Here is a 23,709-nt window from a genome sequence, read left to right as displayed (position 1 = left end):
GCGGACATACGCAGTGAGGACCGCGGCGTCGAAGCACGAAAGAAAAGGGCGCGATAACGCGGTGATCTTCTCTTCCGCCAGATACCTTCCTTCTTCGGCGCTCGCTTCCCTCGAGGCTTCAAACATAATCTCGCCGATTTCACAGATCTACGCTCACGCATAAAACATTTCAATATGGAAGCACCTCGATATCGCAGAAACAGGCTTTTGTAGAGACGTGGATTGACCTCGGTGTTCGTCTGCAACTCAATGCCCGTGCCAGTGAAACAACAATGCCGAGCATTTTATTGAACGATTGGACGAAAAAAGAAAGAAGAATCAGTAGTGAAGAGGAACACTATTGAAAACGAAGCATCTGTAAGCACTATAGATGTTCTTTTAACGCACCCAGAATAAATACGCACGCCACTGTTCATGCTGTTCATCCACATGCTGATCCGCATTCTGCGCACGCGCCACTTGCTGAGCACTTATTCGCCACTGATGCGGTGCACCGCGAGCCGCCATAATTTCTTTTAGGGAAACGGGTGCGCAGGAGAACGAACCGTTTCTGAAAAGGGCCCATTGGCTGCCTCTGCACACCTCGATGCCGCATATACGAGCCGTTGCCCCGAGCGCTTCGCCGTCTGCGCAGACCAGACGCGCTAAGCGAGCAGCTGCTCTTCGGCGCCGAGCCGAGGAGGCGACCGTTGCTCCTTGTCCGGAGGCAGCCCCGTAAAAAAATCGAAGCCGTCGTCTCCGCGGAGAACCAGCGGGATCGATGGCGGTGGCAGCGCGCAGTACACGACACGGCGCCGGCGGAGAGAGATAAGGGGGGCCTGCGAGCTTCGGGAACCAACCTTCGATCCGCCAACGCGCTATCTCCACGGAGGCGTAGTACATGCGCCAATGAAGGGAGTGCACAGCATACTTGCATATTGGCGCCATTAGGTCGCACCGAGTTTGCTCCACGAAACCAAGCATTTCGTCCAGACCATATACGCGGGTCTCTTATTGCAGATTCAATTTTTGTTCTCGTGTTCCCATGTAGGATAAGACACAAACAGTGGATACAGTCCATCAGCCCTTCCCACGCTGCCAAAAATCAACGATACATATCAAAATCCAGGTGCCGTCGTCTGTTGGTTGATTCATATTCCACGCAAACCTCCATGATTGCGGCTCGAACGGTGCGCTATATCCATGCTAACGCGATAAGAAGAGACGGTCTCCTTTGTATCTCTCTGATGTGCGCCAAATTGAGGGGTTTAAACAATTTCTGACCGAGTCTTGAAAAAAAAAAATAAGAACGCGACGACGGGAGAGTGGATTCCTAATGAAGCTGTCCCTACATCTGCGCGCTACCGACCCGAGGCCGGGAATTCGGCATATATACGTATTCGTGTATACTCTGTCAGTGACACTCTATACAGTCTACACGCGGCGCAACCGTATAAATACACGTGCGCCAGTGGCGAGCTTGTATTCTTCTTGGAGCGCCAGAATGAACCATGCTGTTTGAGAACTTCACGCTTTCTTCGCGTTATTGCATTTACGACACAAGCGACCGTCAGCACACCATGCATGATCCTTCACGAGCTCATGCAGCGTCAGCCGCAACTCAGTTTTTCAATAATGCGGCACTGACGTTTAGATGGGCATGCCGTGCAGTACTCCATAGACTGCGCTTATGACTGATCAGACGACCTTGTATGATCATGACATATGACAATGTATATGATTACATGGGTCGTCTGATCACACGCTTGATAACGCTTTTGGTTCGTACGCGTCGGTTGTGAAGCAGAATTTGGCGATATCCATTGCATTTCGCAGGATTAGCGGAAACAAGTCGGTTTCCACACTATGCAAATAGCCAGGATGTTTCTGTGCTAAGGAGAAATTATGGACGCTCCTATATAAGCTACAGATAAGCTAAAATATGTGACGTCACGAACACGTGGCGGCACTGCCACGACGTTTCGATGCAGTGTCAGATCAAACGACAATCCCTTTTCCTAAAAACAATGAAATTATGGGGTTTTACATGCCAAATCCATTTTCTGATTATGAGGCACACCGTAGTGGGAGACTCCGGAAATTTGTACCACATGGGGTTGTTTAAGGTGCACCTAAATCTAAGTACACGGGTGTTTTCGCATTTCGAACCCATCAAAAGGCGGCCGCTGGGACCGGGATTCGATACCGCGATGTCGTGCTCAACGGCCCAACATCATAGCCGCTGAGCAACTACGGCGGGTAACAAACCCCTTCGTGACGCTTAGGCCTACACTATAAAGCAGGTCTGCGTCAGGCCCTCTCCATTCAAATACACGCTCTCATTATGTGTATAGGCAACCGCTAAACCGATTCGAATGAAAATTTTATAGGACCTGTTGTACAATGTATGTACAAATAAATACAAGAGAAAAAAAATGAAAAATGAATCTTCAAGCATCATACTGTATACACCGAAAGGAAGCATCTCCGTAATATGGGCCTTAACCCTAACCACAATAACTATCCAAATATCTATGCCTCTCCTGTGCACTACAATAACCAGAAAATGCCCTTGTTACAGCAAGGCTGTTATTGCGATATCACTTATATACGGACACTCGAGGCGCACTCACGCCGTCGGCGGCGGTTGCCGAGCGGTCCGTCTCAGGGCGCATGCACATGTAGCAGGCGCAGGGGGGTCTCCAGAGACGCGGAGTGCGTTTTGCTGCAAAAGCGCCGAAGCGAAGGGGACGCATGCCGTCAACGCTATGGAGCTATACACTCACTCGCCTTGGTGACAGAGCAAGGACAGAGTTCCCGCTAGTATTCTGGAACGATCCTTGACTCGAAGCTCTTCGTCAACCCGGCCGAGTATGCCTCGATGCCACGTTGCGGCGCCGACATCGAGGCACGACCGAGTCGAGCACAGCGCCGTCTCTGGACTGACGAAGACGCTATACGCTTCTCCCGAATCGCCGTCGATGCTTATGAAGCGCAGTGATCGAGTAACTCTGTCGAAGAGCTGCGTTGCTATCTACATCACGGGGTCGAGGTGGAGTGCACGCCGAGTGAAGACTTTATCGTGTCCTTGATCGGAACCGGGGGCAGCGGGGGTTGGGAGACTAATTCGTTCCAAGTGGATAGGCACTGCGAACTTAGCTGCTTCGTAGATTGAAATATGTAAAATTTAATTAATTTAGGCAAGTTAATTAGAGTAATTGCTTTAATTATCCAATTGAACATTTTTATTTCTCGTAGCAGTAATGGCCGCCTCATCGAGTAATTTCCTTTAAGGGTTAGAATTGTGCTATCTGCCATAGGCAATTTTTTAAAAATTTGGCGCAACTAAAAAAAGAAGACGCCCTGTATATCTATACTATATTTGCGCCTGCATACGCCCCCGCATTCCATTTCGTAGACAGCAACGCTAGCGAACTCGAGCCGAGTGCACAGCGGCGGCGCATGCGCAACGGGACACATGAGCCGGCCCATGGCTGCAGCATACATCCGCGCACGCGAGCGTGCGCTATATATCGACCAGCGGGTTCGCGTGATCAAACAATCGCCGAGGCACCCCTCCTCGGAAAGCTCGGCCCGCGGAATAAACTGGCGTGCCGCCCGCCGCCGCCTCCGGGCATGATTCACTTAACGGGGGCGCGCACATTAGGGACGCGCTTTTCCTCGCCCAGACGCCGCGCGCATACGGCACGCGTGCGAATCGGCGCTAACGACGCCAGCGGCGTCTTCGCCGCCGACGCGCTTTCTTCCTCGCGCGCGGCGCACCGCGTTTCGTTCGCCGACGCAAGGAGCGTCGCGTGAGCCGCGAGAAAAGCGGCTCGCCCGATGCTACGCGAGCCGGTGTAGCTTCGTTTCCGCCGACGGGCTTTTAAAAGCATGCGGCCGAAATGGCTCTTTCGGGGGATCGCAAAGTATACGGTCGCGCTCGCTCGCGATCGGGAAACTGAATGAGCGGGTTTACCATATATGCGCGCATGAGCATATGTTGCATTCAATGAAAATCGTTGCCATCGGCAAGTCCTGCGTCTTTGTTTCCCCGAGAACGGCGACGCTCTTGCACAATCTGCCTGCCTGTCCTTTTTTTTTTTTTTCAGTTGGCGTTCTAGGGGGAAGGCATCGTTTATATGAAATCAACAAATTTTTGAACGTCAAATTAAAACACACAAACTACAACTGCTGCGCTCACAATCTTCGTGCGGAGTAAAACATTACAGTATTACAGAAAATGCATTATTTATTCATTCTGTATAAAACTTCGGGGAGGCGGTTCTGAAGCACTCCATGCAGTTGTGGCCGTGCTTTATTCCTTCGTAGTATTCCATCTTGAACGCCGGATGCTATCGTCAGTCGGTTTACGTCTATCGCGTGGAGCGATTTCACAAGTGGAGCATATATGGGGCGGAAAGAAGGGTGACAAGTCCGAAGTAGAGTTGCGCACGACTGGCCGAGCATCGTCATGCATGGCGTTACACATGAATACATGTTGCTGCCCATAAGTAGCGCGTTTACCAAGCAAGTGCAGCCTTATTAAAAAGAAAACATGTCAGCTATGCTGTTTCTTCGCATAGTCATGACGTGCGCAATGAGCTCTTGGCCAGAGAGCTCAGGAGTTCGTGTTCGTCTCCCTTTGCAAGGCTTTCAAACAACGGGTTACGGGGGCTGGACACCCCGGTGTCAACTGCTGTCATGCGCGATGTATACGTTCATATTTCCTTCGAAAACAATTTGCCACTTTTTCATTTTTGAACCATATTAGGTTACCGCAGAAGCGGCGGTCACTGAATACCATATATAGAACAATGCATATAGCCAGAAACATGTTTGTAAGTACTGCGTAAGTATACATATAATATAACTGCGCAGTGGCAACGGTGTCCTAAAATGTGAAGTTTTACTAGTTTTACTTACGGCAGTGGCAGTCATCGCTATACAGCAGATGCATTCCACCACCGGCTCGAATACATGTCTGCAAACGACGCTGTATGTTGATAAACACTTGGTGGAGGATTGAGGGAGTTATCTGTGCATTTTATACCGGATAGCGGCTATCTGTAGCTCCTGCAGTGTGCGAGGATTGTTCTCGTACATCCGTCCTTTGAGTGCACACCATAGACGTTATATCAGACGAACTACAGGTCCTATTGTATCGCAAGTGAAACAGAGATGTCATTCGCAGTTATTATCACATGTTTGTTTATTTTCTCGCTGCACAGTTACCTTTCGCACGCCCAGTATATTTGACTGACGTGCATTGCCCACATGCAGAGAACACATTTCGAGAAAACGGACGAGCAGTCGAGAACATATTCAACTGCGGAGAAACGAGACACAGCGCCACCACCGACCATTATGTACTTTCTTAACAAAACGTCGTTCTATGCATTCAAGCACAAAAGTATCTGGCACGCCAATGCATTTCTCCGCAAAGTTCGGGAATAATTATCTCGCAACTGGTGTCATCCTGAGAATTCAGTCCAAGCGGATTCTCCTTGCCAACTCCACGGCTAGAATTTGTAAATTGGGATATGGGCCAACAAGGTAATTAGTGAAAAAGGTAATAAGTGAATTTGTTAATTGGTCGATTATGCATCTCATTTTTTTTTTTGCAAGTAGTGTCCGCCGCTTCGAGTAGGCCACCTCATAAACTAGAACTGTGCTATCTGCCGCAGGCAACGTTTAAAAATGTTGAAAGTGTCCGCTGAAACACCCGGCATATCTCGCACCCACTCTATATGCATGTCAAGTAGCCACCGGCGTCTGCAGCGCCGCCAGTGACAGCAAGAATCCTCAAGTACTGCCCTCTCCGGCTGCGAATTATACGGCTCAATTCAAGCTTGCTCTATGGGGTCCGACGGTTCAAATCCGTGCACGGCTTTCTCAATGTTTCTTCCGTCTATCACATAAATTTTTAATTTTTATGTTATCCTATTAAAAGTTGCTCCATCATATTTACTTACAAGCCTTCCAGCGTGTGCGGCAACCTTTAGTATATTAGGCGGCGCTTGGGCGGAGAAAATGATTGACAAGTCTGGAAAGACTATCGATCCGCCTGCAGCCACTAATATTTTCCTCTTGCGTCATGTTCGAGGCCCTGGGAACTGCATGGAGTGTCAGCAGCTGGATCAGAGGCGCAGACCGTAAAGCTTTACTGTTGGCCACAAAGATTTTCGGAACACGGTTCCTATAGCACAAATATGAATTTCTGCTCTGTTAAATCATGACGCTTCTAACTTAGTTGATCACTGTATATGTAAATCTCAAAGGCTACAGGCTAAAACCTTGCATTCAAGGCTGTGTGCGCAGTCTTTGCGAAAATGCAGCTTTCTCGCGCATCCCATGCCCCGCGAACTTTTGGGGCCAACGGTGCATACTTGCAGTGCATAGTCGCAATCTGGTTGAATTTCGTAAATATGTGCTGCATGTGACAAAGGGAGATTAAATGCGTCGAAAGCAAAGAAGCTGCAGCTTTTGTACTGCACCTCATGAATTCCGTGCAGTTCAGAGAAAGCCAGCAGCCGCATCAGCAACTCGGTAACGGAAATTGAAATAAGGCTCGTTCATTTGTATACGCCGCTATAATCCTACCATGTGCGACAACCAGTTGAACGGAAGGTCCAGGCATGGATGAGCGGCGAAAGTACGGGCGAGCAACAGAATCATATTCTCGGTCGTTTACTTCTGAGGGCATTACTTTCAGTTTGCAATCATGACCAATGGAGAGCAAAAGATATATATATATATATATATATATATATATATATATATATATATATATATATATATATAGTTACGCCACACACGATTAAACATACCACCCTGCCTTTACCCACTACTACTTTCTTCTGCAGATATTGAAATTTCTTAGATTCTTTTCATATTCTTTTATTCTCACCTACTGCACTATCTCCCCTTCCCTCGTCTGCAGTGTAGCCAACTGGATAGTTGCATGATTAAGTTCTCTGTCGATCCTTTCATCTCCTATTTTCTCTCTATCAGTATCTCTCAAACTGAATATTTGTTCAACGCATTTGTACTGTCACCTGCAGTTGATGTGTGCATATATTGTAGAGGGGTTGAAGACTTGTGTATATATATGCCACATATTCTGAAGGCTTACCCAAAGCACACTATTACAGACACAGCCTATAAAAGGAAGATGCATACAAAAAGCGAAGCAACCTGTCGCTGCATACGCGGACAGTAAGCACTGAAGTGCATGCTGTTCACTCGCTTTACTTTCCGCGTGTATGCCTACATTCTCTGGCTCGCCCGTATATGCTTCACTGAAGCCTTGTGAAAATGCAGCTCATTACAGCAGAGGGCTGCAGCGCAGCACTAACCGTTCACCTCTCCGAATCTTCTCCTTTTGTGGGTGTAAGGCTTTCGGTAGCGTTAAATTGGTTAATTACGCTACGCTGACGCCAGACAAAAAGATTCTGCGAGAAAATTAGGCGCAAGCCTCAATTTTGGAAGCTTTCCAGTTCTGCCGACAAGGAGGTGGAGTGCCGAGTCGGAGAAACAAGGGGGTTTCAAGAAAAAAAAAAAACATTGCGTTATAGGAGGGCGGTGTCGTCTTGCGCGGCGGCAAATTTCACTTCCGGTGGGACGCGAGATTCACCCCGTCGATTACGTCATTACTGCGGCACAGTGGACGGATACACGGCTACAGCTTCTTCGGCGCGGTCGTCGGCGATGCAAGAACAGCAATCATCGCGGGGGCAAATTAAGCCGACACGGACCAGGACAAGGCGCTAAGAAGTCCGGCGGCTGAGCATGCGGTGGTGGTCTGCGTAATGCCCGCGCGTGTGCGGGGGGCGTACGTCCATTGACGGAGTGGCGCGCGTAATCCGAGGTGGTTGGCGGTGGTGCCCTCGCGCGGGAGGAAGTGCGCGGCTAATTGAGAGCGGGCGGCCGTCTCTGCACTAGAACAGTGCAGCACTGCGGAGGCGGCGAATCCACCGACTTAAACGCACACAAAGTCGCGTCTCCCTGCTGAGCAATGCGCCGCGCGTCTCTGCGTCGACGCACAGCTGGCCAACGAGCATACTCTTTGACAGACCGTCTTCTTCCGATGTTATCTCGAAACCAATCCAATGTTATCCTAGAAAAAAATTAATAGCCGTATATACGAAGATTCCTCATTTCAGGTTCCAGTGAGCAGCCGGCCCAAGGCGACGCCGTGGTGGACACGACGCCCGCTCGACGCCAAAGAAAGCGTTTCACATTTTTGACCTTTGACGAATCAAAGATCTTGACCCACCACTGCCGAGAGACTGGTCAATCACGATATCGGAAAGTCCGGGCGCCGGCTGACTGTCGCGCAAGCTGTAGTTTCTACGGCACTGCACCGATTCCGCGAGGCACTGCGTGCTCGCGCGCGCAGTGCGCATCGCGTCTTCGGCGGCGGCCGTGCAGCAGCAGCAGCAGCAGCCGTGCCGGCGGGAGCGCTGGCGCGGAAACCGGCCTCGGCGGCCGCCGCCGCGACTTGGGTGGTCCGGCCGCCGGTCCCGACGTCGCACGGCCGAGTCCCGGCGAAGGCCGTAAAAAGAGACAGCTATTTATCGTGGCCGCTTGGTTGTAATGCGCCGCGCCGGCCCCCGGAATTGGAACGAGATTTCCGCCGCGGGAGGCGCGCGCGGGGACATCGCGTTCGGCCGGCCGGCCGCCGCGCGGGGTCCGCGACGGCGCAACGTCGCCGCGCTCAGGCCTCTCCCCGCGCGCCGTGCGTGTGTAAACTCCGCTGATGAGACGGAACAAAGGCGGCTCCTCGGGCCGAACCGCGAGCGCCGACCGGAACGAAGAGAGTGATTCCGGACAAAAGACGAGCTTGGTGGAGCTCGCTTCGGCACGGACGAGAGTCACGAGACGTCAGGGACACGGAACGCAACGCCGACTGACTCGCACATGACTCTGTGGCGATTTGTGCGCCTTCTGTCGCGCTTTCTACGCCGCCGTGGCGCATTTATTTATTTGCACTATACAATAAGAGCACGATGTCGATCGGCATCGTGTCCAGACCTATTCTCTCCCTTCCGGGCATTTTTTTCTCACTGGCATACACGCAAGCGATGACAGCGCCAGAAAATGAATTCTTCTCGTCGAACAAACAAAATGACACAGCTACAAAGCCATCTGCCGCACAGAACAAACAATCGCCAGCAGGTAGCAATAACAGCTACAAAGCCATCTGCCGCACAGAACAAACAATCGCCAGCAGGTAGCAATACATCAGCACGTCTGCTTTTTACTCAGATGGTGCAGACGAAACATTTCTTTTTTCTTTTTTCAATAGACAAATGTCTTTCAGTCTGTCCTTTACCACATTGCGTACACTGCCAGGTAATTCACATAGTAACAACCAAACAGACAGCATAACAGAGCGAGATACCATTATTAATGAAAGAAAGGCGGATAGTTCAGCCGGAGGAGCCTCTGCGGGTCTATTGCATTACTTCGCATAAAGGAAATGCGGACGGGGATTGGAAACAAATGCGATGTGCTAGAGATAATTAAGTACAAAGACATGTATTACCATAACAGTAGCATCAACACACGGTAGCTTGATAGTTTCGAACTCTTAAACGTATCAAAGTTGGCGGCATGCTCTTATTACTTGCTTTGCGTAAATCAATACGCCGTGCGCTGAGATCTACACGTCGAGGAACCAGCATCGTTAACCTTTCGAACACGATGTCCAAACGTACACTCTTAAACAAGTGCACACCCGTTGGGGTGTATATTTGCCACACAATAATAATCTTCATCTTATTTATTTATTTATTTATTTATTTATTTATTTATTTATCTATTTATTTATTTATTTATTTATTTATTTATTTATTTATTTAGAAAATACTACAGGCCTTGCAGTGGCCCTTGCAGGAGGGGCACAAGTACAGGAATAAACAACAACAAGGAAATGCAAGAGTACGTGAGTAGCAAAACAGAAATAACAAGAATTAATTACATTGGAATGATTGCAGGAAAATAAAAAAAATAAGAATTTCAGAAACACTGCAACAGAACAAGATAAAAAAGAAGCAAACAACATTTTTCAACTGTCGCATGTTCAGCTGCCAGCGAGTTCAATGCTTTCAGTGCTAATAATAAGCGATATGGGCAAGTTATTCTATTCGGTTATTGTGCGAGGGAACAAGGAATAGTTTCCGTTTCCTTCCTTGAAAACGCCACGCTCGCTACTTTCCTGTCGAGGATGCTCTGTCATGCTGTCATGAACGGGCATGCCGTTCGTGACTTGGAAGTACCGGGCTTGCCGCGCTAAAGGAAGGAAATGCGGACGACAGATGACGATTATTTTTGTGTGGCAAAAGGCTGTAATTTTGGCTTAAGAGTGTGGAATCTTCCGCTAAAGGGTATGTATAGCTGTTTCATAATCAATGCCATACTAGATACAGTTTCGTGCGTTCTACTTTATCAAATACTATATACGAGAGCTGTGTCCGACCAGCGGCTCACAACCAGGGCGCGCGTGATAGCCGGTTTGGAATCGTGCACATATACTTTATATCACCCTGTGACCATGGCACAGTGCAAGCGGCCAAGTTTATTCCCCTCCCCTGAACCCCTTCCCCCGAAACAGGCTAAGAAGCCGTATTCGTATCCCAATAAACATGTATCCATCCATCCATTGTAATAGTGGCCTGAAAAGCAATACCCGCGCCTCGAAACGCGCTCATTGGCTATATACGCGGACCCATATAATCACATCCTTTCACGTTTCCTCCTATACACCTCCACGACAGGCAAATCCCTAAACAGTATCGAATGTCGAGGTATGCGATTATCCAGACACTTCGAATAGCGCCATCTAATGTGGTAATTATACGTAGCTACTATTATACATTTTTATTTCTTTTTCTAAGTTTATTCGAATGTTCAGCGCTAAGTGGGCGTACTTGACGGATGGCTTCAAGAATATCAACGAAATTGCAAGCTGCTCACAAGATATACAAAGTCCACTCGCCAAATAAAGAGTATTTGGAATGCTTGTATGGAACTTGAAGGCGATCTAGATTTTTTTATTATTAGTTGATCTGCATTTAATTGGGCGCCATCATTCTTCTATTCAGTCGCTCGCATTCCTGCAGGAACGCGAAGTGGTGAATGCTTGGAGTTATGCCGCCCTCGCACATTCGCACAGGTGCGACCGTCTGCATCGCCGAGTGGCGCGCCTCGCATTTCGATATATACTCTGGCCGTTTGCTTCGCGAACCGCGAGTCCGCTTGTGTCCATATATGTCACCTGATCTATACCACCGCCGCCTGCCGATTGCCTTCGGCTTTATGTGGCCATAAAGTTCAGGTATATAGCCCAGCCGAGCGCCATTCGAAACCGCAAGGGCGCGTCCAATGCTCGAGATGCGCGCGTGAGAATCTTCCCCTTGCTACAGGCCTCTCTCTTCTTTTATTTCATCCAGATTTCCCGAAATTCTGTTTTGACTTTCATGAGCACATATAGTAGCCGGACGACTAGCAGCACTTTCTATAGAGCTGGAACTCTTATCGGAGATCGGGTCCAGCCTGTCACTCAGCTTTTTACTGTTGCTGATAACCGCGGGAGCGACGCTTTCGACGTGCGACAGCAACGGGAATTCGCTGGTTCAATCGCCGCCACCAAACTTGCTTCCTTCTCCCCCACGCCATAATAGCGTGGCTCCGTCGCCGTAGCACTTGCAGCGGCAAATTGAGCCGCGGCGAGTCAGGGCGGCCTTCGAGCCCCGTCACCAGGTCCCCGGGAGGTTATCGGGCCGGAGAATCGAGCAGACGAGCAGGCGGCACTTCCACGCAGCCAGCTGGACTCGCCATGCAAATGTGTGTGCGCAGAGATACACACGCTACCGCGCAGAGAGAAAACGAAGGCCGTTCGAACTGCCGCTGTGTGGCCGTACACAAATGCGCGGCCTCTGCGATCCGCTTCATGCGGCTGCAGAGAACAGCGAGATTGAGTTGTCGATCGACCCTCGCGTTTGACACGACGGTGGCTGGAGAACCGCTCAAAATGAACTATAGTATAAAATACGGTTCCGTACCTGTTTACTGTATATGAAGCAGAAGCGAAAGCTTAACTCAGTATTACGTAAAGAATCTTGTCTTGGAGCCAAGATGTTACATAACTTATTACGAGTAACTGCCGAGACTCGCCTTTTGACCTGTAATTGAGACCTCGAAAAGACGCAGGAAACTTCACTGTACAGCAGGCCATGTATATGCCGAGTGAAGGGCATCAAAGCGAATCCATTTTCAAGCGTTTCCACGTAGCGATGCTATGTTGCAATAGCGTTGCAAGTTATCGACCGGTATATGTTCTGCCCGTATTTTCTAAAGGACTACAAAACAAACTTTTTAGTCAATTATCTTGTTTTTGCACAAACATATCCTGACACAATCGCAATACGGCTTCCAAAAGATAGGTCTACAAAACTCGCTCTATAGTGTATCAAAAAGAATGTATATATACTACAACGGTTTGAACAAAAAAAATAATAATATGGTCGGAATTTTTGTGGATTTCACACAAGCATTTGAGTACATTAACCACGCCATTTTATTTGAAAAAGTAAACCATTACGGCCATTCACGGACTCCCTCTGAAGTTACTTTAAGCTATCTGGCGCATAGATGTCAATTTGTTTCTGTAAATAATTTAGTGTCAGATAAGAAGAAGATAATTTGAGGTATACCACAACGGATTGTTCTTGGCCTTTTATTGTTCACTTTATAAATGGCATAGTCCATACCTCCCCAGAAGTGAAGCTTATCATCTATGCAGATGACACGAGTTTCTTTGTTACCTTAGCATCAGATCTTATTCTTTCTAGTAAAGCTAATGAACTAGTCTTACAGGAGTTAGACAACTGGACAAGTAACAATAAGTAAAAAAATAAATGCAACTAAGACGAAAGCCACAGTTTTTCATTCGAAGGGTTAACAAGTCACTTTCCAGAATAACGTTGTATTTAGAGGCTCAAATGTAGAACTAGTGAAGTCAGTGAAAGTAATCGGCGTACATTTATCCAGTTCTTTGCCATGGGATGACCACGTGAATGACATTTAAATAAAATTAAGCCAGATAACTGGAATATTAAGCCGCATGCATCCAGTACCGCATCCAGTATGTACAAAGCGCTCGTTAGTTCTTATCTTAACTACTGTCATTTGGTTTGGCGAAAAACTGCAGAAACAAACTTAACAAAACTATGGAGAATACAGAAGAAAATCCTGAGGCTGATACAGTTCTAGCATCTATCGACCCACTATTTAAAAAATATAGAATAATCAAAGTGAACGACCTCTATCAATAAAGACTACTAAGAGAGTACTGTCTTTGCTGCAAACGCTCAAACTTTCTCGTCATGGAGATGGCGAATCTTTGGTTGAAGGAAAAGGCCTATGAAACAGAAAATACAGAAATGTGGAACGTTCCTTACTTTCATACTAATTATGGGATTTAGGTGCTTCGACGTATACTTCCACAAATTCTAAATAATTACAATAGCAAAGGAGTATATCATCAAAAATAAAATGCTCAGAACATTCAAATCCCTCCCCGAAACCTGTTTTGCCAGCTTCTGCAGGTTGAGATCTTCTGAGCATTTTCTTCACCGCAAATACTCGTAAACATTCATGCCTGTTCAGGGCCATTGTAACGGAAAGGGGAAGCTGGCAGGTACAAGTCAGCAAGTTCCTTAATACCCATTTGAGTGAACTTAAACCCGAAAATCCTTTCAAAATTAGTGGGTCTGACCACCTGGTTGCAGTACCGCCCTGTGTTGTCTCCCACCGTCCCGTGCCGGTAGCGGTTTTATTCACAATGTCTCACCGTCTGGCCTACAACTTTACCCTGCTAAATGATTTAGGTGCACGTTAATGAACCCCAGGTCTTCAAGATTAACCTGGAGCCTTCCACTGCCATAGGCTCAGAGTTGTGGCACGTTAGAGGGGCACTAAAGAGAAAAAAAGGAATTCGAACTGCATCAGTAGCTCATCCTTCTATAGACAATACCATAAAAGGCGCTCTCACCGTGAGAAAAAGCTCGGTCATCCAGAAAAAGCGCAAGAAAACGAGACACGTGGCGATGCCGCCTTCGAAGTTTCCGGCTCGCTCGATCCAGCCAACCGTGACGTCATGCATTTCGACAGCGTCTGCTGGGGTTTTCGTCGGCAACGAGGGACTGTTGTAAAAGAGGCAGAAAGTAAACCGTAAGCTTGGAGAACTGTTAGTGCCGTCACAACAGAGGAAATACACACAGGTTTGAAATAGATATGACGCGCCGTGTACCGACGCTTGGGTTCAGCACGAAACTAAAATGAAAAAAAAAAAAGAATTTTGCCAGTCATGTTTTCCTCTGAAATTTAACCGACTACACGCAGAATTAGGTAAGCTATATATTGTTTTGAAACAAAACTTTATCAGTTTAAGCAGTTTCATTCTTTAGCGTTCCTGTAAACTCCAGGAGTCATGCAACCATGGGAATCACGCATACCGTGGACCAATAGACGGCTGTTTATCCGTCGCCTCTTGCTTTTCTCTTTCTATAGTACACATCAGCATATGATCATATCTCTCCTTACTCGGCAAAATATCATGAATGTTATGGCAAGCTCCTTCGGGTGTTTCGCGCAATTTGCGCGGCGATCAGATTTGATTTGTAACGTACTCATTAAAATTAAAATAAATAATGCTCGATTGCTTTCAGCATTAGAGATGTGTGCCCCTTATAAGGTAGCCTCGGTTGCTCGTGTCTTTTTGGGCTGTTCTCAAGGAGACGATGGTCTGGTCAATCTTCATCGTATAGACGAATTCTGGGAGAGAGAGAGAGAGAGAGACGAAAGGGAGGAAAGACAGGGAGGTTAGCCAGTGTAAGAACCTGCTGGCTACCCTGTGCTGGGGAAAGGGATAATGGGAATAAAAGGAGAAAGAAGAAAAAAGTTGATGAAAATTCACACAATAACGCGATGCTACACGCTACAACATTCAAAGACTGTCGCACAATTCACAAGCCCTTAAAAACTTCAGCAGGACCCTTAAGGCCTTGAGTGCCGAAACCCGTCTGGACCAGTGTACGAATTCGGCGAGCTTCCGCCAGAAAAACGCTATCTGTGCACGTTGCGGTACATACATAGTTTCCAGCTGGCATTTTTGCAGCTCTATTCAACTCATGTTCGTTGCAGTATACCGACAAGGAAACAACCTGCTGCAATCAGCACACTTCCTTGTATATCAGTACATTCTTGAGCCGTGTAAATTATGGCACTGGTCGGAAGAAGACAGAAAAGGAAAGCGCAACTCAAGCCGATGCCTTTAACAGGCGACAACGTTTTCTTTTCTTTTTTTCAGATGGCATGTCGCCAATTGTCACCGCGCGTCTTAGCTTGAGCAGACAGCAGCAGCCTGTCGTCACAAGTACGCACGTCTGTGTGGTTTTGAAAGCGTTACCAGCTTGGGCGCGAACGTGTTGAGTGCAATATAAAGGGGTGGCCGGCCACTTTCTCAGGTCCGCAAGCAAGCAGAAGTATATATCGAACAATGACGTTGAGGGGAGCCTGCCGAGCCCTGTGTGCTTCGCAATCTTACTCGCCCGTTGTGTCATACAGTTCGCTCCTTGATATGCACCTCTCTGAATATGAAGACAGTCGTTGCTTGTTCTCCTGTTTCTATTCTTGCACGAGAGAATAAAGCGTCTTCATAGTCCAAACAGCTGTCAGAGTAACGCAATATGCATGCAGCTCGTAGGAAAAAGGTTCCTTACAATCTATCTCAGGAGCCACAATCAAAGCTGTATGACGCCAAGAGAAAAGCAAAACACGACACACGATGTGAAAACTCGACTTACATACACTGGAAACTGTTATTTTCAGCAAAACATCCATGCTTCAAATTAAAATATTGTGGAGAATGTCTCGGTGATTGACCATGGTGCAGGCTTTACGTCCCAACGCGGCAGAATTGTCTGCAAGGGACACTGCGCAAAATGGCGGAGGGCCTCCGTATTACCGTATTAATTTTAACTACCTGACATTCTTTAAAACGTACACACTCAAATGAGAGTTCTCGCATTCTGCCACGTCCGTATAGTGTAGCCGGGAATCGAATCCGCGACCTCGCGGTCAGCAGTAGAACGCTCTAGCCACGGGGCCAACATGGCGGCTGAAGCAGACCCCGATTTCACCATCGATGCTAATTTGGTTTAAGAGCGGGCGAAGCATTGTGGTAACATGCGGTATAGTACTAAGTGACGCCGGAGTCGACCGCACTCCTTCCAGCGCATCGTTTCTTGTCCTTCTGCGTCACGTCTCACTCACAAAAATGCCGGATGACCTTCACCTTTGTGTCACTGCAAGACAGCAATATGCGAAGCTCCAGAAGCATGCGTCTCCACAAAACACAACCAAGTCTTACATTGCAAAAAGGCCTGCTTGTAGAGTATGGTTGATGTGTAAAAGTTTTTTATAGGCGCGATGCCACTTACCCCTCCCTCGCCCTTGCAGGTCGTCTTGCATATCGTGCGTCCTTTCTGTCTTTCTTTTTTATCTTTTCTCTGCTGTGCAAGCGCATTTCCCGTGGTGTTCGCGCGCTGTGCCGTGAACGTTCAATTTATTCAGTTGCGAGTCATCGCAGCGCGTGTGTGCTTCTCTGTTGTATTTGTCTTTCCTTAAATTTATTTTGAGATAAATATACGTACCGTATCCATCTCGCTGTGGCATGTCATGTCCTGAGCTACTGATGATTTTTTTTATAAGCGGTTTTCCATAAATTTGTTTACCACATACTGGCACTACTTTTTGAAAGGACACTAAAGAATGATATAAAAAATTCTTAAACAGCTAAACTTTTTTTCCAAGTTTTATTTCGAATCAAATCGACTTTCGTTTACCAGAAACGTCTGGATATATTTCTGGGCCAAAAAGCAGCAATGAGCAGCTTGACAAAGGCACAGGAGAAAACGGCTCAGGATAAAAGCCCAGGACAAAAGTACCATGTGGGCGCCAAGAGCGCACATTCGGTACCTTTCTGGGCTACCATCCAACCAGTTAGCCGATTTGCCAGTGCGAAGACCACAGGCTACATTCTGTGGTATTGTGGCGGGACACCATGACTCAATACCATCTGTCTTCAAGCCTGCAAAACGCCCAACATCGGCATTGTGGTGTCTCCAGCAAATTCACGTGTGCCACTGAATTCCTGGCATTTCTAAGAAGGCAGACTTGTCACCGCTAGCCTTGAAGCAGTTGTCTCTGCTTCTCGTCGACGAATTTTATTTGGACCGCATACACATTTACAGGGACGGTTCCACCAATTCAAACAACTCTACCGGAGCAGTAGTTGTTCCATCAGACGGCGTCTCTTTGCAGTTTAAATATTCGCACAGTACAACGTCCACAGCAGAACTTGCGGCTCTTCAAGGTGCATGCACTCGAATACGTATACTCCAGCTGCCACCAAATCGTTGAGCCATTTTCTGCGATTCCAAAGCAGCCCTACAAACTCTGCAGTTTGCCCTACGTCATGGGTTACACGAGCAGCTAACGCCCTTTGTGTGTGTGTGTGTGTGTGTGTGTGTGTGTGTGCATTTTTTAAACCCTTTCTTCTCTGTCCTCTTTATACCCCTGTCTCCCAACCCCAGTGTAGGCCTGGCAAACCGGATACTAATATCTGGTTGGATGGATGGAGAAAACTTTATTTCGTCAAAAAGCGTGTGCACGCGGACGATTCCTTGTTACATGGCCATCAACCCATTGTTGACGGTGACCTGGTTTCTCAGTAACATCTGGTTAACCTCCCTGCCTTTCCTCTTCATCTCTCCCTCACTAGCGTACGAAATAAGGCACGCTCATAATTACGTGCTCGAGGGCCGCGGCATTGTATTTCAGTGCTTGCCAAGCCATTGCGGGATTGTCGGCAACGACAGCGCAGATGAAGCTGCGCGTTCGGCTCACCAAAAACATCAGCGGGTTCCATGCACTTTCAAGTACTGACGCTGCGAGACAACCTCAATCGACTGCTCGCTACATCACACTTCTACGATGGAATTCACCGGGTTCCACCAACTCACGCTTGCACTCTCTCGACCCTAATTTGCGACTTCGCCTGCCCCTGGACTCTCCAGTCGCGAAACAACTCTACTGTGTCGCATGTGGTTGGGCATCGCATTTACAAATTCCTATTCATTCCTGATAGGCCAACAGTGCGGCGTGCCATTTGTGGGGGTGCGATGAGACTCTAGAGCACCTTCTGTGTCATTGCCCATCCTTTGACACTCAACGACATACTTTACAAGCGAAACTTAACCTTCTAGACAATAGAGCGTTCTCACAAGAAAAGATCATTGGACCATGGCCAATGCATTCTTGCATGCAAAAGGCCACAAAAGCCCTTCTGCGTTTCTTGAAGGATACTGGATTGTATGAACGCTTGTGACACTGGACATTCCTCTGCAATTTACTGTGAATTATTTTTCTTTTTTATCTGTTCTTCCCTTTTTCCCCTGCCCAAGTATAGGGTAGCCAACCGGGCACGTCCTTGGTTAACCTCCCTACCTTTCCCTCTTCGCTTCTCTCTCTCTCTCTCTCTCTATATATATATATATAACTTTTACCGGTTTTATCCTATATATATATATATATATATATATATATATATATATATATATATATATATATATATATATATATATATATATATATATATATATATATATAGGATAAAACCGGTAAAAGTTAGCAAAGGAAACGAATGTCAAACCTCCATTTCTTGAATTTCTGTATTTCTGTGCCGAAACCGCAGCGTGCATATATATATATATATATATATATATATATATATATATATATATATATATATATATATATATATATATATATATATATATATATATATATATATATATATATATATATATACACGTCAGAGTCACGTCACGGATTTCAAGAAATTTTCACATACTTAGCGCAGAAAAAGTGCTCAAATCTCGCTATAGGTTGAGCCTTCGGTACCTTTAGAGCGCAATGTACTTCTTTCTCATTGATGCACAATTAAAGTCATGACGTCACAGAGGTCTGGTGCGGGAGCTTCGATGTGGTGTCACTACCCGTCTTGCGTCTTTCCTGGCTTGCCAAGCCTCCCCTTACGGTAAGAGTGACCTCCGTTGATATTGCAGAAGCGTAGCTCTCAAATACAGCTGAACTCAATGCGGACACACGCAGATTGTTCATGTTTTTCCCGTAACCGTCATTCACCAGCTAATCGCTCTCTATAATTTATCTATTGTGTCCCTTTGAAAATGCTTTATTCTGAGACATCCAACTAAAATTACTATCACTGAAAAGACAAGCGTCGAGACGATAGAAATAAAATTATGCGCACTAATTACTAAACCATGCATCACCACAAGCTCTCGGCAGGTTTTCTTCCCATTGCTTGAAGGCACCGCATGGCTGTGGCCATGGTGGTTGTGCCCCAATAATAATATTCTGCACATAAGTAGACATGTGCACATGCGTAAACAAAGCCGGAAATAGCTATTTTTAATAACTATAACACGCGCTACATACTGCAAATATATACTCGCATGGTTTTACGCGTTGTACGAGCTTGTTGTAAATATACGCGTGACGCATTCAACCGCGTTGTGCTCCATGTCATACCACAAAGCCTCTGACTCTGGGTACACCTTTAAAGGAATATATAGGAGAATCCTCCCCTCACCCCCCCCCCCCCCCCCCCCGCCCCTTTTTTTTCTGCAAAAAGCCTCACACTTCGCGCTATACTGAACCAGATGGCTCAGGCATTGTCCGCTGAACGAAGCATTAAATGAGGCACAGGCAAGCTTAATTAACGCAAAAACTGAATAGGCTCGGCTCGAGCTTAACTTGTATTAGGTGGAAGCCTTCACCGAGTTAAACGTAAGACCTGGCCATTCTTCATTGCTTCAATGCCATTTAGAGGTCGACCAAGGAGCAACTACATATCGTTCTGGAGTATGGAAGGTGCCTTGACTGAAGGGAATGAGTGAGTGAGTGAATAAACTTTTATTTGGTCCAGCAAAGCGCGATAAAACGCGCACCTGGCTAATCCCACGACGGGACTGACAGATCTAGTCTGCCGGCCCGATCGCGGGCGCGCTGGACGGCCAGGATTTGATCCTCAAAGACGGGACTTCGCAGGAGGGCGTCCCACTCTTCCTTGGTGAACTTCGGGCCCAGCGACCCGCACTCCCAGAGCATATGAGGCAACGTAGCTACCTCACCACAGGCCAAGCAAGAACAATTGGTATAAATCTCTGGATATATGCTATTAAGGGACGCCGGATTTGGGTACGAGTTCGTTTGCAGAAGTCTTAGTGTGACCGCCTGCGGCCTGCTTAACTTGGAGTGAGGCGGGGGGAAAACCCTTCTCTCTAAGTAGAAGAATTTAGTTATTTCGTTGTGTGTGAGAGGAGCGTCTCGGTGTCCGGGGAGAGAGTCGCCCGACCCGAGGGCAGCGCGGTCGGTAAAGCCACGCGCAGCCTCGTGGGCAGACTCGTTGAGGTTCAGAGGAACCCCCTCAATCGCCCCGACGTGTGCAGGGAACCAAAAAATCGAGTGCATGGAGGTGTTGCCGTGTTTGGCGCCTTTCAGAATTTGAACTACCTGCCGGGCTACCCGGCCTTTCTGGAATGCCCTGATGGCGGCTTTCGAATCGCTATACACCCTGTCTCTCCGACCGTCTTGCATGGCGAGTGCAATGGCCACTTGCTCGGCCACCTCTGGGTTCGTCGTCCGGACGGAAGCACAGTTGATAACTTTACGCAGCGTGTCAACGACGGAAACCGCAAAAGCCTTGCCGTCTCGGTGTGCAGCTGCGTCCACGAAGCTTGCTGCGATTTCCGGTGATTCAGCCTCATACATGCGAAGCTCCCAAAGCTCTTCTAAATATATCTGTGCATGCATGCACTGAAGCGCAGGAAGTAATAGGAACTGAACATCTGCAAGACATATATTTTCATCCACGCGTGCGCGCCAATAAACAGCACTCTGTTCGTTGAAACCTGACCTGTTCGAACACTTCCGGAGAACACCATCTTGATACAAACTGTGATAACGTTTGAAAGCTATACGCTGACCGGCTAATAATTTAATAAACGCGAATCTTTGTTTTGGCTCTTGTGTAAACGCTGTCACCGCACTTATCTTTTTTTTCTTTTGTCTCGTGTGATACGTGAACTTTGTTTTGAATCATGTTACGCTCGTTGAACGAGTCACGCATGGACCAGAACCGCATCCAACACGCACGAAGTAAAGGTCATGCTGAGTTAGCCAGCCAGTGCAAGCGAGCACGTGTAACTACAGCGCATGTGCAAAAATTAAAAGCAGCTGGCAGTGCTTATCAGTACTTTCTCTTAGCGCACATAAGTTTATCGATTATACGTACATTGTCTATTGCAAATCAATATAATGTCATGAAATGTTGGAGATGACATAGGTACGGTCGTGTAACAAGCAAATGTGCATGCGTCATGGTGTGAGGTGTTGCGTGAGCTGAGCACTTGTGCTGAGACGTGCCGTTCCTCTGTTCTAGTGGTCCGCACAGAGGCCGCCACGTCCAACCAGAAAGGTATGAGGACTACAATTGGCACATACATCTATGCGTGTATGCAGCGTAGCTGCCGAGCGCTTCCGATCAGCACCAGAGAAATTCTTTCTCTCGAGTTCTGGTCTACATTGTAGGAGATTTGAAAATTTCACTGTTGCGGTTTGAGAAAGAAGAATAGTCACGTGTCATTTTTCAAAGTCAAAATTTTCTTATTACTGTCACGCGGTGTTTCTTGATTTTCTTTTATTTCCTCCTTTTTTCTTTTGTCTTCTTTCTTTCTTTTTTTTTTTACCTCGTGGTGTGTGCGATTATTGTCCATCGACGACGTCGTGCAGAATGGGTCGGTTATCGTGACATCTTCTAACCTAAGCAGCATTGTGTTTGCTCAGCCTTTGGAAAGAAAATGATCGGGACGTCGATTATAGGAGTCCTTTCCGCCGCAGAATAATTCCACTGTCCGCATTTTATTGAGATAGGTAGGGGAAAAAAAGCTGCATTCCCGTCACTGCATGCATGATCTTCCCAGGTTTAGCAAACACCACGATAATCTATGGCTTTTTGAGGCCTGGCCTATACATGGGCTATTAAGAAGGAAAGTCGTTGTACACCATGCGCATATACAGGGAAGGCCGGAGGACAGAGGGCCTTGGATTAATTTTGGGCGTCTCGTGCTTTTCAGCATGCACCGATAGGTCATTGTACATCACCTCGTGCACGGCAAAACGAAGTGAAACTCGCGCGGCTTCGTACTCAGCAGCAGGAGGTCGTATACGCTTAATTGTACACCATGGCGGTTGGTTTCCCACTGCGGCATGGTTCTTGAGATATCTCAGCAATGCAAGTCGCTGGTTTTGTTCCACTTGCATTATGGAAGGAGCTGAACCCCCCTTTCTAATTGTGTCTTTTTTTATTTCAATGTCGCGCAACAGACCTTGGCGTCATATGGGCGATGCCGGCTACTCCTTTTCACTTAGCCCAGCATAAGCGAGTCGTACAAGAAATAGCAGCATACACGTTTGCTCCGAGAAATTTGAGACATAACAAATATGTAAAGTAAACACGTGTTGGAATGCATATAGCACGACGCTCAAACGCGCACATTGCACGCACAACAACTAAAACAGCGAAGCAGAACGCGTGACACGCATACGTTTCATTCAAATTAAAACGGAACAGCTTTCCCGAACTCTGCAAGCTATACGTGCAGCAAAATACCCGAGAGGCAAATTGACAGTTACGCATGGGTGACATAAAAAGATATAGTGCGAAACAATATCAGTGCATGCGCTTTACCGTCAAAGTCATATATATATATATATATATATATATATATATATATATATATATATATATATATATATATATATATATATATATATATATATATATATATATATATATATATATATATATATATATATAATCTCTCAGCACGGTGCACTACGTGAGCAGCCGCCTCCGAAACAGCGCGCGCGAACACCTCTGGAAGCGGGGCTGACGGAGCCACACGTATATATACGCCGTCACGAAGTGGATCACGCGCGTCACGCAGGCGCCGCCAAGCAACTGTAGCGCGTGCACGCTGAGGTGGCGACAGAGGTGACGGCTTGCCGCGGCGTAGCTGAATTTATAACGCGCAGACCTTCTCAGATGCATCGTATACCGACGGCCGACGGACTGACAGATTGGACTTAAGCAGATCCTCTTCAGTTCACGACGTATTCGGAGCGCGGGAAGGCGCGCAGTGTTTCACTGAAGCCGCACAACAAGCTGCTGTCGTCAGCTAATCAACGGCAGATTCCACAAGGGCGTTTCTCCAGAAGCCACAAGCTGCATGCGGAGCACAGCGTCACGAAGACTCGGCGGCGCTGCCGGGGCTTTCCAGAGAGAGAGAGAGAGAGAAATATATCACTGCTCTAAGCATTTGAGGAATTGAGGAAGGGGAGGGGGATATAAAGAAGAAAGAAGAAGAGAGCGAAGGTCGAGGTGGTCACAGAGCCCTTGGCTCACAGCGGTAGCCATGGCTAAGTATCTCTTTGACGTTAGCCCGCGGTCGGCCCCATCCTCATCAAACGACGTTATTTCCACATACCGGTGCATTCCCCATATGTCGATAAGCT

The 23,709-nt window shown here is 47.2% G+C and overlaps 3 protein-coding genes across 5 annotated transcripts in view; 2 read left to right on the top strand and 1 right to left on the bottom strand.

The window, feature by feature from the left end:
• LOC135902469 (serine/threonine-protein kinase SIK2-like) overlaps positions 1 to 23,709 on the bottom strand; it is a 309,800-nt gene that overhangs the window by 114,174 nt on the left and 171,917 nt on the right. The window contains exon 2 of one of the 3 annotated variants that reach the window (XM_070537801.1): positions 14,039 to 14,189. The exons of the other annotated variants lie outside the window; for them this stretch is intronic. Within the exon in view, the coding sequence (XP_070393902.1) occupies positions 14,039 to 14,189 (151 nt within the window). The remainder of the gene's footprint in view (positions 1 to 14,038; positions 14,190 to 23,709) is intronic. 3 annotated transcript variants of the gene reach the window in all.
• The window catches only part of LOC139059410 (uncharacterized), a 356,283-nt gene that overhangs the window by 248,807 nt on the left and 83,767 nt on the right, over positions 1 to 23,709 (top strand). The gene's annotated exons all lie outside the window — the stretch shown is intronic.
• Positions 1 to 23,709, top strand: part of LOC135902470 (homeobox protein engrailed-1a-like) — a 110,305-nt gene that overhangs the window by 67,292 nt on the left and 19,304 nt on the right. The window lies entirely within an intron of this gene.

This window comes from Dermacentor albipictus, chromosome 4 (assembly GCF_038994185.2).
Source record: "Dermacentor albipictus isolate Rhodes 1998 colony chromosome 4, USDA_Dalb.pri_finalv2, whole genome shotgun sequence".
Taxonomy (NCBI): domain Eukaryota; kingdom Metazoa; phylum Arthropoda; class Arachnida; order Ixodida; family Ixodidae; genus Dermacentor; species Dermacentor albipictus.
This window is presented reverse-complemented; position numbering and strand designations above follow the sequence as displayed.